The sequence below is a fragment of the Glossina fuscipes genome, unplaced genomic scaffold (assembly GCF_014805625.2).
Source record: "Glossina fuscipes isolate IAEA_lab_2018 unplaced genomic scaffold, Yale_Gfus_2 107, whole genome shotgun sequence".
NCBI classification, from domain to species: Eukaryota; Metazoa; Arthropoda; class Insecta; order Diptera; family Glossinidae; genus Glossina; species Glossina fuscipes.
The window spans coordinates 356,772-372,778 of record NW_023998450.1 but is presented as its reverse complement, the minus strand read 5'-3'; the positions used below and the strand labels follow the sequence as shown (position 1 = coordinate 372,778).

General features: G+C 32.6%; 1 protein-coding gene across 2 annotated transcripts in view; it reads right to left on the bottom strand.

Moving 5' to 3' along the window:
• Nucleotides 1-16,007, bottom strand: part of LOC119638681 (irregular chiasm C-roughest protein) — a 292,205-nt gene that overhangs the window by 14,629 nt on the left and 261,569 nt on the right. For both annotated transcript variants that reach the window (XM_038035622.1, XM_038035623.1), the window contains exons 14-15: nucleotides 8,801-8,963; nucleotides 2,319-2,540 (exon numbers count right to left, since the gene is read on the bottom strand). In XM_038035622.1, the coding sequence (XP_037891550.1) occupies nucleotides 2,319-2,540; nucleotides 8,801-8,963 (385 nt within the window). The remainder of the gene's footprint in view (nucleotides 1-2,318; nucleotides 2,541-8,800; nucleotides 8,964-16,007) is intronic.

The window sequence follows — 16,007 nt, the reverse complement described above, 5'->3', positions numbered from 1 at the left end:
TGAAAAATTAAGTCTAATAGGCTGAACACAAGAGAAAAAGATGGACCGATAAGCTCAAATCGATTCATAAAGCGAGTCTTAATCGATCTGTATAACAGAAGAAGGATCCATCTCCAGTCCTTCTGGGTGTTGCATACTGAATATGTTTAAATACCCCAAGTTGTGTTGGATATGGAAACATTACGATATCGCTGACTACTGCTAGGGTTGCGCAAATAGAAACGCATAGTTTTATGTATTAGATACAAATTGAGTTAAGTATCCTGCACACAAGTATGATTTCAATGGCGGAAGAGATTCTAGTTTTCAAAAGGTTTTCATTAGTCAGAAATTTGCATATATATACAGGCTTACGGTAAAAAGGGATAATGAACTCAATGATATGCCACTTTAAATAAAAAAAGACTGACAAGGAAAGTATTCAAGATCTAATTTCATGTAAAATAATTTTTATACCCTACATCATTTTTGGTAACTGTATATTAAGTTTATGCGGCCGTCAGCAATACATAGAAGAGTTTACCAATCGGCTAAATTCATTTTAAGATTGTCTGGTCGCATATAAATCCCTCAATGTCTGAAGGCTTTGCATTTTACCCAATACCTGTAAGGCACTTCCAGACATTCTTCTCTCCGTCTGTCTATCTATGCAATACCTATGGTAAACTGTTTCCTGGTCACAAAAATGGAGATATCGGCTTCAAAATTTGCAAAAAGGCCGAAACATCCTGCGGGCAGGTTGATGTTGTTACTGATCACACTCGGTCGATAATGCAATGTAAAGGGCGATCATCTCTCATTCCAAAAATAAGAAAATGTTGTTGTCATTTCTTTTACACAATTGTAGCAATACTAATTTTCGAGTATCTTTTACGGATGATTCTATATTTTCCGCATAAAAGAAGAAAAATTCCGCTGCTTAAGCTTATAGAATATTCAAATTTCAGTTTTTTGTCGTTTTTTGAGTAAAAAAGTTTCGCCTACAACCGAATATAATTTCTTTAGTTTTATAATAGACGTTTATTTATAAGTATTCATTTGCAATAGTTTTGTTTGCCATATTTTTAATTTTCAATTTTGCTTAAATCACCTAATTTGAAAAGTTTTAATTCATGAAATTCTTATCGTTTTCCACTCAATTTGAGTGCTATTGCTTTTCTAGTAAATTAAATATTACTTATACGCAAGGGCGGCATTTCCAAGAAAGCAGTGATTACAATACCAATGTACACATGAAACGTATTTATTAATGAATAATTTGTTGTTAGAATGAGAAATTAGAATTAAGTCGATGAACGGCTTGTCACGAATCTGTAAAGTCAGTACGTACAATATATGTTCACATGTACATATTTGTTTTCTTTTGTAGACAATATTTCCTTAGCAGGAGTAAAAGTTATTGCAGCTTAATTTAATTGAACATTAACTGAACAGATCAGAAGATCCGAAGTATAATACATTTTACAACACTTAATATCGAGATATTTGCGTTCCTTGTTATACACGCGTAAAGCGCAAAGTTATTTAAATAGAAACAGATCATTTCAGCAGCACTAACGGTTGCCATTGAATTAAGAGGTTTTTGTTAAGCGTCAACGAACCTGTGAAACGCTTATGCTATGTTTTCTAACCTCGCCGTACGATTAGAGATTCACTTAAAGCCAAGTTTCCTATTTTGGAAAAGGTTTTGAGTGCATAGTCACGGTTTTAATGTATAGACTTACATTCCAACAGCTGTAATTTGTATATCAAACTTTGAGTAACAAAATCAATTAAGCCATAGAACACGTATAATAAATTTTAAATGAAATATGGTCGACCCTAAGATTCTGATTCAGTTAGTTTAGTAGACCAAGCAGAGAACACTGCGCAGAAAGTTGCTCCATTAGTCTAAGAAACAATTGAAAAGTAAATAGAGTATCATAAGTTCGTGTGTAAGTACATTTTGTAAAGGTTTCCTATAAAACAAGCATAATTTTCAACTATCTGCATGAAACGCAATTTCTTTAAAAGCTTACTTCGTCTTCAGTCCTATTCCGTCAAATAAACAAATAAAAGAAATTTCACGATTTCGACGTTTTCTATCTATACATATGTACGTATTATTATTAAAATTCGTTTATGAATGAAAAATGTGCATATAATTGTGAAGTAGATAGTTTGGTACAAATTTTTTTTTGTAATTTGTTCCTCATTCTTGGTCGTATTAAATAAAATCTTTCTTCTTATCCTCGACGTATAACCATATAGATCAGAAAAAGAGAAAATAAATAAACCAATAAAAAGAAGGGAATAAAGAAAATTAAGAAAACATTTACCTGTTTGCTTTTCAGCGGCTTTTAAAGTGTAGCCTTCCAGTAGAACCGGTTCACTGCGGCCACGCAAATTGATAGCATAAACGAATATTTTAAAGAAACGGCCTGAATCGAGACCAGGCGCACTTAGTACGGGATATTTCGATGAAATGTTGGCTTGCAAACTGGCTGATTGCTGTTCAAATATTTCCATAAGAAACCATTGACGTAAACCACCGTCAAATCCTGAATGTTTGAAGAATAAAACATCAGCAGCAGCAATAGCAGCAGAAATGGGATAAAACGCATAGAAAAGAGGGAAGAAAATACAGAACACTACTTAAAATGATGAAATAATAATCAAAAGAAACTGAGTATACGGAAATTAAATCTCTTGCATTTTATATTGAATAAATATAGACTTTCACAAGAAAATTTATACACATGCAAGGCACCGTACGTACAAAGTCGATGTTCAATGACTTTTACATTGCATTTTTCCATTCTTCTGTTTACTTCAGTACTCCTCTCCGAACATTTTTATACATTTTTGTTTACTTTAATATACACAATAAAGAGATTTATTGGTTTTTTTTTTACATGACATCCAGAGAATATGTTTTATATTTCTGCACACTTACCAGAGTTTACTATTACCGATTATTTTTTTTTTTTCAATGAATGTCAAATTTTTAATTTTCTTTCCTCTGCTATTGTAGAATTTATCTATTTGTCGGTCCATGCCTATGCCAGCCGACCCTCGTCCTCTCAATTTCGTTGCTTTTTTGCCTTTTGCTCTCTCTGTTTTGTCATCTATCTGTCAAGTCTTTATCCTTTCACTTGATTGCTTTATTTTTTTCAATTTGACTCTGATCATAAGCTCTAAGCAGCGAAGCGTTGTTTTCTCTTGGTTATGCTGCGTATTGGAGCCCACAAGTCAACAATAATCACTTCAATAATGCCGCGCAGAAGCTTTAGTTTATCCGAAAAGATAATATCTAATGCATGCAGCTTATGATAGGGCTCACAATAGTCTTAGTAGTTCCGCCAGTTTCGGAAAAAATTTCGCTATGAGAGTTTGGGTTCTGAACTTAGTGAAAGACCGATTCTTTACTTCATACTTGTAATTGGATGATGCAAGGAAGATAGTCGAAGGTTACATTTAAATTGATTGATGAAATTCACTGAGCACCCACTGCCAATTCTTCGACTATTTCCTTTCCATCGTTTTTAAGCTAATAAAATAAAATACCTATTTTGATATTGATGACCACATATCATAAGCTAGCTACTTCTATCTTATTGTAAATGAATTTTAGTTGAAACATTTTTTTTTTTTTTTGCATATTTTACAAAACTGTTTACCACAAATAGTTATAATGGATTCGAGAGTTTTATTGATGCATCAAAACATCTGCTTCCATACGTATATTCAAATAAAAGAAACTCTAATGGGTTTTGTAAGTTATCTTTTCATTGCAATTGATTTTTGTTGAATGTTTTCTCTCCTTTTTTGTCTTTATAAGTAAATCATACTTTTGAACGCATACGTATATAAGTACATACATATACTTATATTTTTAGCATTTTAATTAAAATTTCTGATATATGGTCTGTCTGCAAAGAGATATTCCTATAGATTTCATATGCATTATAATCAGTGCATTTCGTTTGTAACCTGCAAGCGTATGCATTGGTGGGATTTTGATCATTTCGTTGATCGCCATGAGGCTTTAAAGTAACGTAATCGTCTTTCGCCTTCGCTACTCCGACCAGCAAGTTTTGAAATTTAAAGAAAAGAAAACTTAGCTCTAGCACAAGGTATATGAAGTTTTTATCTTCAGACATCGGATATCAAAATTTTTTTTACTTTCCTCCATAAAAATCCATCTATAAAAGATCAAAACACTCATGTATTTTCTTATTAAAAGAGATCTGAAATGTGCCACAAATGTTACTTGTGCTTATCAAATTATTCAACTTTAAACTTATTTATTTATTAGAGTTATTACCTTAGCAATTAAAGAGGTCCGCAATCCTTCAAAAAAAAAAAAAAAAAAAAAAACGATCTCGTAAAATAACCGAAAAACTTGCACGTTTTTTTGCCGACTCATTCAAAACTTAGAATGAGGAAACAGGTAGTTCTATAGCAGTGCATTCAAAACTATTTTTTGTATGTAAACTCTTCAATAATTTTTGAATTATATTTTTAGATGAATTCAACAAAGAAAACAAATAAGTTTCATATCTTAAAGCTTAGATGGTAGATAACCCAGATTCGCAGTAAGCCGCCTAAGTCCTTCGTATTCGTTTAACGTACATATAACTCCGTTCTAGATATATGTGTTTACATGAATTAGTTTTATCGTATATAATAACATAAATTTATTTTAAATTTTTGATTTAAAAAATAAATGTTTGCCTTGCCTGAAATAGATCTATAAAGAGATATAATATGACGTCTTTATACCAACGATTGCCCATATACTATTGCAAATAACTCTATTTGGCTTAATAGAAATATATCTATGCTTTCTCTTTTCACATTTAATATTATGAAATTTGATATATTTTGATTTAATATTTTATTGACAATGACTGTGAGTGGATGCCATTTGATATATTAATATAAATTTGTTGGTCTATCTTTACTTGTACATGCGTAGGCAAGGAAGTAAGGAAAGACTAAAGTTTTGGAAAACCATTTCTTATCAGCGATTCCGATCGATTTGGAAATGTGCGAAAAATATAATTTACGTTTTTGAATAATCTGAGATTATGTTTCTTTTGATAGCGTTTGCTTATTCAATTATTAATAGCTAGTTTCAATCGTCAAGTTGATACATCATATATTTTTTGCCGATGAATGCAATAATAATCTAGTAAGTGTTACAGGACCTGTCATTTTCGCTAAGAAAAAAATTTCTAAGCTTTTCTACAATCTACAGCTTGATTTGATTTTAGTTACAGCCTCATGAGATAGTCTCGTGAATATGTATCTCTAAAGATGCTACGTTCGCTAGGAGTCTAGAACATGTTCAAACTAATATTAAGTATGTATATATATATACATATATATATAATTCAAAAGGTGATATTGTTATCGTTCGCTTATTATAAAGAGCAGCTATTTTTGAATCGTAAAAAACATTAGCATTTTTTTATATGAAAACGTTTTAAAATATTTATAAACTTTTATTATAACGTTTTGCTCTTTCAACTTAACGCCATGTAATGTTTTTTTAAGTAAAATTCCTACTTGTACACTAACTGAAGGTATAACTGGCTGAATGACTGACTGGCTGATTTATTGCATTATTTAGAGCTTTTTCTTTTACTTTGAATGTAAAAAACAAGCAGCAAAAAACAAAATATTCAAGAATTAAATAAAATATTCTCTAAACTGTACATTTTATCGACTACTTTCCGAACGACCACCCGAACATATCTGCTTCCATTGGCTGTCTTGAGTCAGATGGAATGAATGTAGCCAGTAAGCAAGCAGTGGTATAATGATGATGATGTATTTCTTGCTTATTTTTTCTTTAGTTTTTATTTTTTATTCCGTTAACTTTACTACATTTGATGCATTTGTTGCTGTGTAGTAAATTTCCGCTTATTTGAGTTGCATGAATTTGACGTTGACTTCATTTTAAAGGTTTCCGTACGTTCTACATAATTTATTTATATCTTTTCTTCTCTGCCCCTTTCCCGATGTCTTCCTTTTCCACTTTTCTATTTCTCTCTCTCTCTCTCTTTTTTTTTTGTCTCTTCAAGTTCCTTTTGCTGCTTAAGTTTTATGCTTTCGTTACCATTGGTCTGTGTGATACCATCTCTTTATAGTAAAATACTTGTCAGTATTATAATATACATACAATTTGTAGATATAAATGCTTTATCAACATAATCATGTACATACATACGGACAAATAAAAATGTATGTATGTATGTGCGTACATAAAACGAGTAGGGAGCAGACTTTACTTTCTGAAGAAACATATGCATTTTAAAGGAGACTCGCAGTACATGGTGTTTCATGCCATACAGCTTTAGTGGCTCATGTTTTTTAAATGAAGCTTAGAGAAGCTAAAAACTACTGCTCTATTGTAGAAAAATAATGCAAATATAGAAAAAAAGAAAACGGAAAAATTAAAAAATGAAAACATAAGAAAATGGCCCAACGAAAATGTATAATATTTAGTATTAAGACAAAGTGCTCAAATCTACCCTATATATCGCTCCATAACGAGTTCTTTTTTTTATTTTAATAGAAGTTGTAGTGATTTATATAAAAGGCCGAATTTTTGTTCCCTCTCCTCCTCACTCCCTCCTCCTTTCAAAAAATCCAACTGTACGTACAATACTGTGGTTACACTTCACATCTAAATGGCTAGTAAATGCATAACGAGCTCGAAAGCGAAAGACTGAGTGCGTTTAAGAGAAAGAGACTAAAAACTAACTTACAAATATATATTTAAATGTTAGTTTTAGTCTAGATTAGGGGGTTTTAGTGCTGCCACTTTTACCGCATTACGCTATATCTACCGCTCTCCATGGAGCTGCTTATAAATTTAATATTGTGTGCATTTCCCGTTTTTTGTTTCTTTTTTAGCTTTTCTTGCAGGCACCTTCTCAAAAAACTAGGACATTTCTTTTGTCCATTTATTATATATTAAACCTGCACTCATTTGTTACATGTTTTAACACTTTATACAATCTAGAATATTCACAGGGTGTAAAATTTTGCAAATTTCAACTATCCGACATCGTCGCGAATTCGAATTGGGATGACTTGCTATTTATAAGAAGTAATCGGAGGTGACTAGAAAAAATTTGCAAGCACAACCCTAACATACCCATATTTACTGAACTGAAATGCTTCATGCTACAAATAAGGTCCCCTAAGGCCGATTGTCAAAAGATTTTTTCGCTAAAAAAATAACTATATAAAAAAATGCGCGATTTCTGTCTTATATTTTCAGAAAACTTTCGTTTGTTGTTCGAAGTAAAAAATTGGAGTGTGCGTTGCTGCGACAAAGCAGATCAAGAAAAAAAAGCTATTCGATAGTTGCGAAATTTTGCTTAAAAATGACGACATTCCTAGGAGTTATATCGAGAGCAACCAGATAAACCAGTGATTTATAAAAGCACCGTGAATCTAAGCGTAAGCAAACTACGCGTTTCGATGAGAATATGTGATTATCTGATCTGAGGAAAATTCTGACTAGCTGGACTTGGTTATATACTCTGATATTCCCGATAATTTACTTCATATGAATGACAATAATAACCTTAGTTCCGATCACTCTCTAATGATTATCAACTACAAGGCTTCTGTTCCTATATATATCTTTGTGAACTATGTTGGCTTACTTATTGGCCAAAGACTAACATGAAAAAATTATTTACAATCAATTTCACTTAAAACTCAACTATAGACTAATTCGTCGACAGTCTTAACTTTCTATCAGAAATAAACGTATTTTATACAAATGTAGTTTCGCAACTACTTAGACGTACAGCAAACAACTGTGGCGAGTAGCTAATAGCGCTAATATTAGATATCAATCTTAGTGCTAATGCGCAGTGGTATTTCGGTAACAAAACTATTCATGCTGACCGGAATTTTCCATTCATCAAGAATCTAATTGAATCCATTTCTTCAATATATCTTATCAGAGTGAGTCATCGTGTAGGTCGCTAGGTAATGTCTCTTCTGGATGAATCAAGTGAAATAATAGTATTGAAAAGATACCATGTACCACATTTTCCATTTAATTTATTTTTATTTCTTAAATCATTTTAATCAATTTTTCAAGTTTATATAGTTTTTTGTTATTTATATAAAAATCAAATATATGCCATATTGTTTCCATTTGGGGGCAATAACCCCGCTATTTTTCGCACCTTGGTATAACATGTACTTATTACCTCCCTGGATACTTTGTAAATTAAACATGTAACAAAGAAAAACAAAAAAAAAAAACCGAAACCTTTCTGACTGACTTCTAGGTAGGAAATTGTAACGAGGAGGCAAAAGGATCTTTTAAAGATTAACGTTTTAAAGTGTATGCCGACAACTGGTTTCTATTTAAACTTAATGGATATGCACTTTGGGGGATGATTTGCTTCAGCATATAACAATAACTACATATCTTAACAGGACGTTCTTTATTCAATAAAAAAGTATATATACGTAGACAAACAGATAAATACAAGACATTCTTGTGTGCATATATGCCCATAGAATAAGCATATATTCTAAAACGTCAATTACATTGTAAAGGTATGTGGTTTCATGTCTAACGGTGATTTACTTTCCCTCAGCACCAAAGCATACGTATTGGATTGCAAATATTTATTCACCGCTACGAAAAGTCAAATACATTATAAAAACCATTTTCCTTTTCTTCTATATCATCTGTATTAACCTATATAAATCTGACCGTTTGTACGAACATAAGCATCCTGTGTGCGTCAGTTTTTTCTTTCGTTTTGCTACTCACCTTCTATACAATAGACCTCCAGAGAGTCGGAGGTTTGATTTACAACAGTGCAATTGGCTGGCATTTCTGGTTTACCGGCAGCTATTAGATGAAACACACATGGCTCCTTTTGTTGGCCAACATTGTTATCGGCCCAACACATAATGGTGCCAAAGTCCATTTCCTATAAAATAAAAGAAAGAAAGAAAAATCCGACTGAAACAAGTTTGTGAAAGAAGAACGCAACTAAAAACCATGAACTGCAAATTATTCGCTGACAACAAGTTGACGGATAGATAATGTTGTCAGAAACAACCCTCAATAAAAAAAAGGTTATTTTTTTCAGATTAATTTTCTTTTAATATAATTTTCTAATAGAATTGAAATGTTGCGCTTCCTCTGTATCGATCGTATGAAATAATTTGTTTGTGTTTTTTTCGTAATATGAGATGTAGGCAGGCTCAGGTTAAAAATTTGTTGCGGAACAACATACAAATATAGATAGAAAGTAAAAATTTTTTACTGTCATTCGGGCTCTTCCTTTTTATATTTATTTTACTTTTTAAAAAGTCTTCTACTTTCGCTAATCAAACGGCCGTAGAAATTAATCTCAATATTAGTTCTGTTAGTGTATTGTTTCGCTCTGCGTGCTCAAGGAGATATTAAATTATCGGAGCTTTTACGCCCGCAGCACAATTTACCCTACTTTTCTATACATCGTGGCAATTCAAACTATGCGATGTTGTGTAGTAAGCCCGACCCGTAATTACTTGGAGTTAGAAGAACAACTTTTGCGGAAGACAAGGTAATTCGGTTCTTAAGTCGACCCCTTCGTACTTTTTTACTATCACAAGCGGCTTAAGTTGTTTAATGGTCTATTGTAAAAACATTTTAATGAATTGATTTATATATGAATTTTCTGGTTAATTTGAATAGCAAAACTTATTTAATTATAATAATAGTTACGCATGAATAATTAATTATAATTTGCTTTTGTCAAATTATTCAGGACATTATAAAATAGTGCATTGAAAGGTTTATTAATATTTCAAGCAATCACGTACTATAGCCATAAATTATATTTAAATGATTAAGAAACTTTTCTTTATCTAAAACGTAAATGAATTTTGAGAGTCTTTATTAAAATTCATACACAATGAAATTTTTAAATATACTTTATTCACAAATTGGTTGAGAATTACATGTTTTGCCAAACTTACATCGAATCGAATGAAAGGCAACTAAACATGGCAAAAATTAAAACTTCAATTGTTGTCTTTAGTATGGAAATGAAGATTAGTTGCTAAATGTCAGCCCTGCTATTTCTGGCTATCATTCCATGTGTAGCAAGCATTTTTTCTTCATTTTTCACCTGCATTTTCTCCGCTTTTTTTCGGAATTTTAGCACAAAGTTTTATCAAACTTCCTGATATTTATAGATTTTTTCATTTCTACGTCGCCGTCTCTGTCTTCGCGTAATGTACTACATTGTATTTCTTGAAATTTGAATTTAAGTATGTGCTATGCAATTTAGTAGACCAGTACGACCTAAGAGTTAAGAAGCGGTAACAATCGTATCTGTTAATGATTTTAACTATAAGCAATGTTATGAACTTCAGCCGATTAAAACAAGGTTCTCATTTTAAATGACGCTTGACTTAATATGCCTTGTGAAGAAGGCAGCGCATGGCATGTAAAAATAACAGTATAAACACGATATGTTGAAACTTATTGACAGCTCACCCATCAATCACTGACATTGTGCTTTTTATGTCAAGCATTGATTTCTCAAAATCTAAACACTTTAGACATGCTGACGTGCTTCGGTGTGTACAGCGACACAATAACGAAAGGAAAACTTAACCACATTTCAATTTGCATTAATATTAAGAGTGCATACTCAGGCCGACACCAAGCATGACATCTAACCGCACTTACAGTACAATTATAAATACGCATTATTTGCTGTACATGGAGCCTTGAGTGCGAACTTAAATTCTACGTATGTAATTATTATTATATATATTAAGTAGCATTAAATAAATACTTATTTAAACGTATTTAATTATCCTGTAGTGGTTACCATTAAGTAACTATTAATTTGCAATAGTCCTTTTAAATGGTGGTTCCAGCCTTTCCCCAAGACCATTGTAAACTGTTGACTAAAAGACGTGCTAGTACAAATCTGAACTCGGTTTAAATGTAAAAAAATTCAAGACCAAATTAATCTATATCTAGTCCATTATTATATCAGGCATCGAAAAATAGGAGAATATTCATTTCGTCAAAACCCAATTTACAACATCCAGACAAAAGCATCAGGAAACCCATCAAATATATACACATTTATCCAGCGCCAAATTCTGAGACGATTAGAGCATTTCCACCGGTCCGTCTAAGTAATGGCTGCGTTAAACATTCTCCTAGTTGTGGAAAAGTCACGTTTGCAGTCTCGGCTTTCCCGTTTTTTGTTAATTACTCATAAAATACAACAAACCCCAATGGAAAAATCATCAACGTATCCCTACTATTATCGAATATCAATTTTTATTTTTTTAGTCTTTCTTAAGATAAAAATGGTATCAAGAATTTGATCACAACCCAACGTAATGTTGTTACCTCTTTTTAATTTTTCTGATATAGAGGGAATTTTCTGAAGCGTATGTACAAAATCTCTTAATAATCACCCGTGATCAATTTAATACAATGTGCATTTCAAAATCCCACCAAGATTTATCACCAACATTTATCTCAAGTGTTGTTTGGCAAATCACCATAGAAATATGCATAAATGCACGCAAAACTTGCAGAAATTGCTAAAACTTATTACAATAATAAAAATAGTCAATCTATTCGGATTAATTTTCGATCATAAGGTGATATTTCCAGAGTTAAAAAAGGTGTTTAGATAAAAATCGTGAACAATCAGTCGTTCTCAAAAACGGCGTCTTTTTCTGACCTCAAATGGAACATTCTTCGTAAAGATATATATGCCTAGGCGTATAGAAGTCAATCGACCCGACAATTTAAAACATTTATTGTGTAATTTGAAACACATGCATTGTTTCATGAAAATACATTCATCCTAAGTTGTGCGCCTCACACTTGGTTACATGGCTTCGTAAATAAGCAAAATTGTCTGCTTTTTGTCTGTATTTAGCAAAATGTGTTAACGTTCACAGAAATTAATAGTTTGGTAATGCTTACAAACTGGAAATGTAATCGGATCGTATGTTTCTGAAAATAGAAGTGGTATTGCAGTGAGTGTCAAATGTCTTTGACTTCAACGTCGTAGTTTTAATAAGATCGTGCAACATGAAATAAATCTCCTGAAACAATCAATTATTGACAATAGAGTTCAAGGAACGTGTAATCAGCAGAAACGTCGATATTAATCGTTGATATAATTTTATTGGACTTTTTCTCTTGGCTTATGTTGGTTATGTTATTGATTTATTTTACTAAAACAAAAACAATCAGTGACCTTAAAACGAAACTATATCTGGAAAGAGTGCAGATTCGTGTAAAGCAAGGGTTACAAATTCCTAATCCGTGATCGAAGTTTTGCAAAACTCTAGATCGTTTATATGAATGCATTTTTAAACAAAAATGGCGTGAACTAATATTTATAGTGGGCTAACCGCTTCGCTTAATAAATTTATTTACGTATGAGAAATGGTTGAAAAAGTAATCCGATCCGGAGCATTTTCAATGCCGTTCATCTTTCGGCCGAACCGCTTCGTTGTATCAAACTTTATCAAAATGTCTACAAATTTGCGATCTGTACATTACACACAAGAATATAAGACAGATAGACACTTTTAGACCAATGCAAAGATAGCTTCTGAATCGATCGGCATAATAAAAAATAGGTCTATCTTAAGTGTTTTTGAGTGTTGCACATACTCGTAAAAACTTATACAAAAGTGATGTAATGTATTATTACGAAAATCGTACATTTGATGATTAAAGCTTCATAAAAACTAGTCGATGTTCCAAAAGGCAAAATTCCAAAGAAACGAAAACCTAGAGACACAATTATGACGCGTTACCTGCCATATGCAGCTTGTGACTCACGAAAAAATTAACAATTACCAGAAATTTAGCAAAGAAAGGGATTAAATATGTTGCGATTAATTTAGGATATGCTAACTTGCTGGTGGCAAGATTAGCTGAAATTTTATACTTGCATCTCCTAAGAATTGTAAGTAAAATCAATACTATCCTAAAGATCACAATTCATTAATACGAACTCCTTAGTTATTGTCTTAATGATTTCTTGCATTTACGACACTCCGCTAGTTGTCAGCCATCCCGACAGACAGTTTAAAATCTTTATCCCTGAATAAAACAGAGGCTTATTACTCGTTGGAACGCTTTCTAAATATTAGGTTGTATTTGAACTTCTCCTCGGTTTATTGCGCGAGATGGTGTTGATCCCTATATATCGAGGAATATTCACCTGATTGTCTCAAACGACCATGTGCTTAAAAGGTAAAATTTCAGCTTAGATTTTTTGTGAAGATTGCTTTCTAATTCTTTGCTCATCTATTGATTTGGAAATGAGAGAAATATCTAACTAAGTACGCTATGTGATGCTTCTTTACTATAAACAAGGTAAAAACGCTGCAAAAAAAAAAAAATAAATAAATGTGTGAAGTATACGGTGAGAATGCTACGAGTGAACCTAGGGGTGCTTTGCTCGATTCCGTTCCGGAAATGTCAATGTCAAATATCCACATCGCAAACACTGAAAAATTCGATGAAATTTTGCAACTGGTGGAGCAAGACCGGCACTCAAGCTGTCAGGAAATAGCGGAGGCACTAAACTAAACATCAACCACAAAGAGAAGCTCGAAACGGTGGAGACTTTTCAATTTGATCTATTATATGTGGTACCATATTTGAGGGGCAGAAAAAAACAAGCAAACGATTGATCATAATTGCCACAATAGGCGCAGCTCCTTTTTGCGAAATGGTAGAAAGTCCGAGATTTCGAGGAAACCATCTCTTTGTAGTAAGAAATGTTTTTTCTTGTATTGTAGAAGGGCCAAAGCATTTCTTACGCAGATACAAACAAAAAATATTTTGAATGATTTACATGGTCTCTCTTTAAATTTACATTCTTAAGAGTCAGAAATAACAAGAAAGTGCAGCTTTTCGTAGCAGACTTACGAAGATAATAATTTATATTAACTTTTTTCAAAACAAATTAAATTAGAAAATTTAAGCAAGGCTATTAAAAGAAAGAAAGCACTTTCGTTTAGCTGGGTTCTCAAAGGTTTGAATATAAAGCGTTTATCTTAATTCGAAAAAATTAAATGAAAAAATGCTTGCAAGTGTGGGTTAAAAGACTAAAAATAAAATATTTTGTATCAGTAATGGAATATAAATTTACTTTCCTGATTGTATATATATTTATTTTTAGAAAAAGGGCTTCTTTTTGTCAGAACGAATACACACATTCACATTAATCCTATATTTAGCGTTCCTGTCAATAGTTGCTCGTCAAAAAAGAAAAAACGCGCTTTGGAGTAGAATGTCAACAAAGAATTTATTACATTATTGCACATGTACTTGGCATGCATTCCCAACGCAGTAAAGTACAAAGGAAATGCGATAAAGCGCAAATGACAACACAAGACTAAGAGGACTGCGAAATAATTCAAGTTTTCGGTTACAAATTTTTGCTTACATGTGATAACTCAAAACTCATATGTAAAGTAGAGGGTATACGTGCATATATTTGGAACTCTTTTTGACTCAATTTTTAAAGCGAAACGAACATGTAAGCTTTTGTTAAGACGGAGAGAGAAGGATGATTTCTTTGATTAATTGCTTTAGTGGTTAGAAAATTATTATTTTTTTAATTTTATTTGTTCATCACTGGCAGCCGTAGATTCAATCTCAATAAAATAGGATAGTGAGTATAACGCACCTAGGATAGTTTTAATACAACTACACGTTACCAAAAACCAAACGCGTCGGCTAAGAGTCCTAAATCATTTTGGTATTGTCAAATCGCGAGTAGTAGTTTTAGGTGTTCTGAAGGATAATTAAGATACTTCTGGCCAGCTTGTAAACTCTTTGCCACAAGGAACATAGCTTCCTGTATGTAAAAGAAGTTTGGCTTTTGTCTTTCTGTTTTGAAATATTATTGAAATTCTGCTTCTTGGTTTTTACCTATCAACATTTATTAAATTCCTCAACTTCAACTGACTAAAACAAAAAAACCCCTATTACTTTGCTTGCAAAACTGATTACAGTAATTGGCTTTAACTATACAGTAAAAGCGCTTTGTTTTGGAGAGCAGTTTCATCCTAATTTCTCACTTCTATGACGAATGTGACTTCTCTTCAAGATATTTTAAAATAGGAATAATTTGCTATTATTAGGTGTTTGCATGTATTTTGATAACTTTTTCACTTGAGAGAGAAGTGTATTGCGAAGAACTGATACAATATATATTAATCAAAATATTTTCCAGCATTTTCTACAACTTTGACCCCCCTTTCTGGCAACATGGCCTCGCTGAGTTGAAAGCACCATATTAGGTTGGTACAATCCAATTATCGACCCAAGTTCTGACTTCTTCAGCATTTCGAAATCGCGTGACAGCCAAACCATGCTGCGCGATCTGGACAAGACAAATCAGGTATGTCTGGTGTGTGCAGCAGAGCTTTCCGTTCGAAGTACAACAGCGCACCCTTGACAGCTTTTGAAACCTGTGGCCGAGCATTGTCAATTGCGCTTATTAAATGCTATCTCTCGTCCTTTTTGCGACAATACATAGTTTAATTTGTTCAATTGACGTCGATAGAGATCTGCAGTGTGAACTTGATTTAGCAGCTTATAGTACTCTACGTCTTGCTGATCCCCCCATATGCACAGCAAAACTTTACGACCATAAATATTCTGCTTCGTGGCAGATCCCGTTTTCATTACCAGTCACAATAACCCACAGAAAACTCTGCTTTTCTTGCTTGACAAGCAATGAAACCGCGATATTGAAAAGATTAGAAATGGCATTTTCCACAATTCGTGCGGTAGCTATTTTCCCACCGTTTGGATCTTTCTCATCGCATTTAAATATCTATAAATAGTCGATTCGTTACGTGCTAAGCTGTTTGAAAGTTTTTTTATAGTTTGAGCTGGGTTTTCGTCCAAAAAGTTTTGCAATTCATTGTCTTCCAATTTTTTATACCCCCAGGGCGTCCTCTGCCATTGA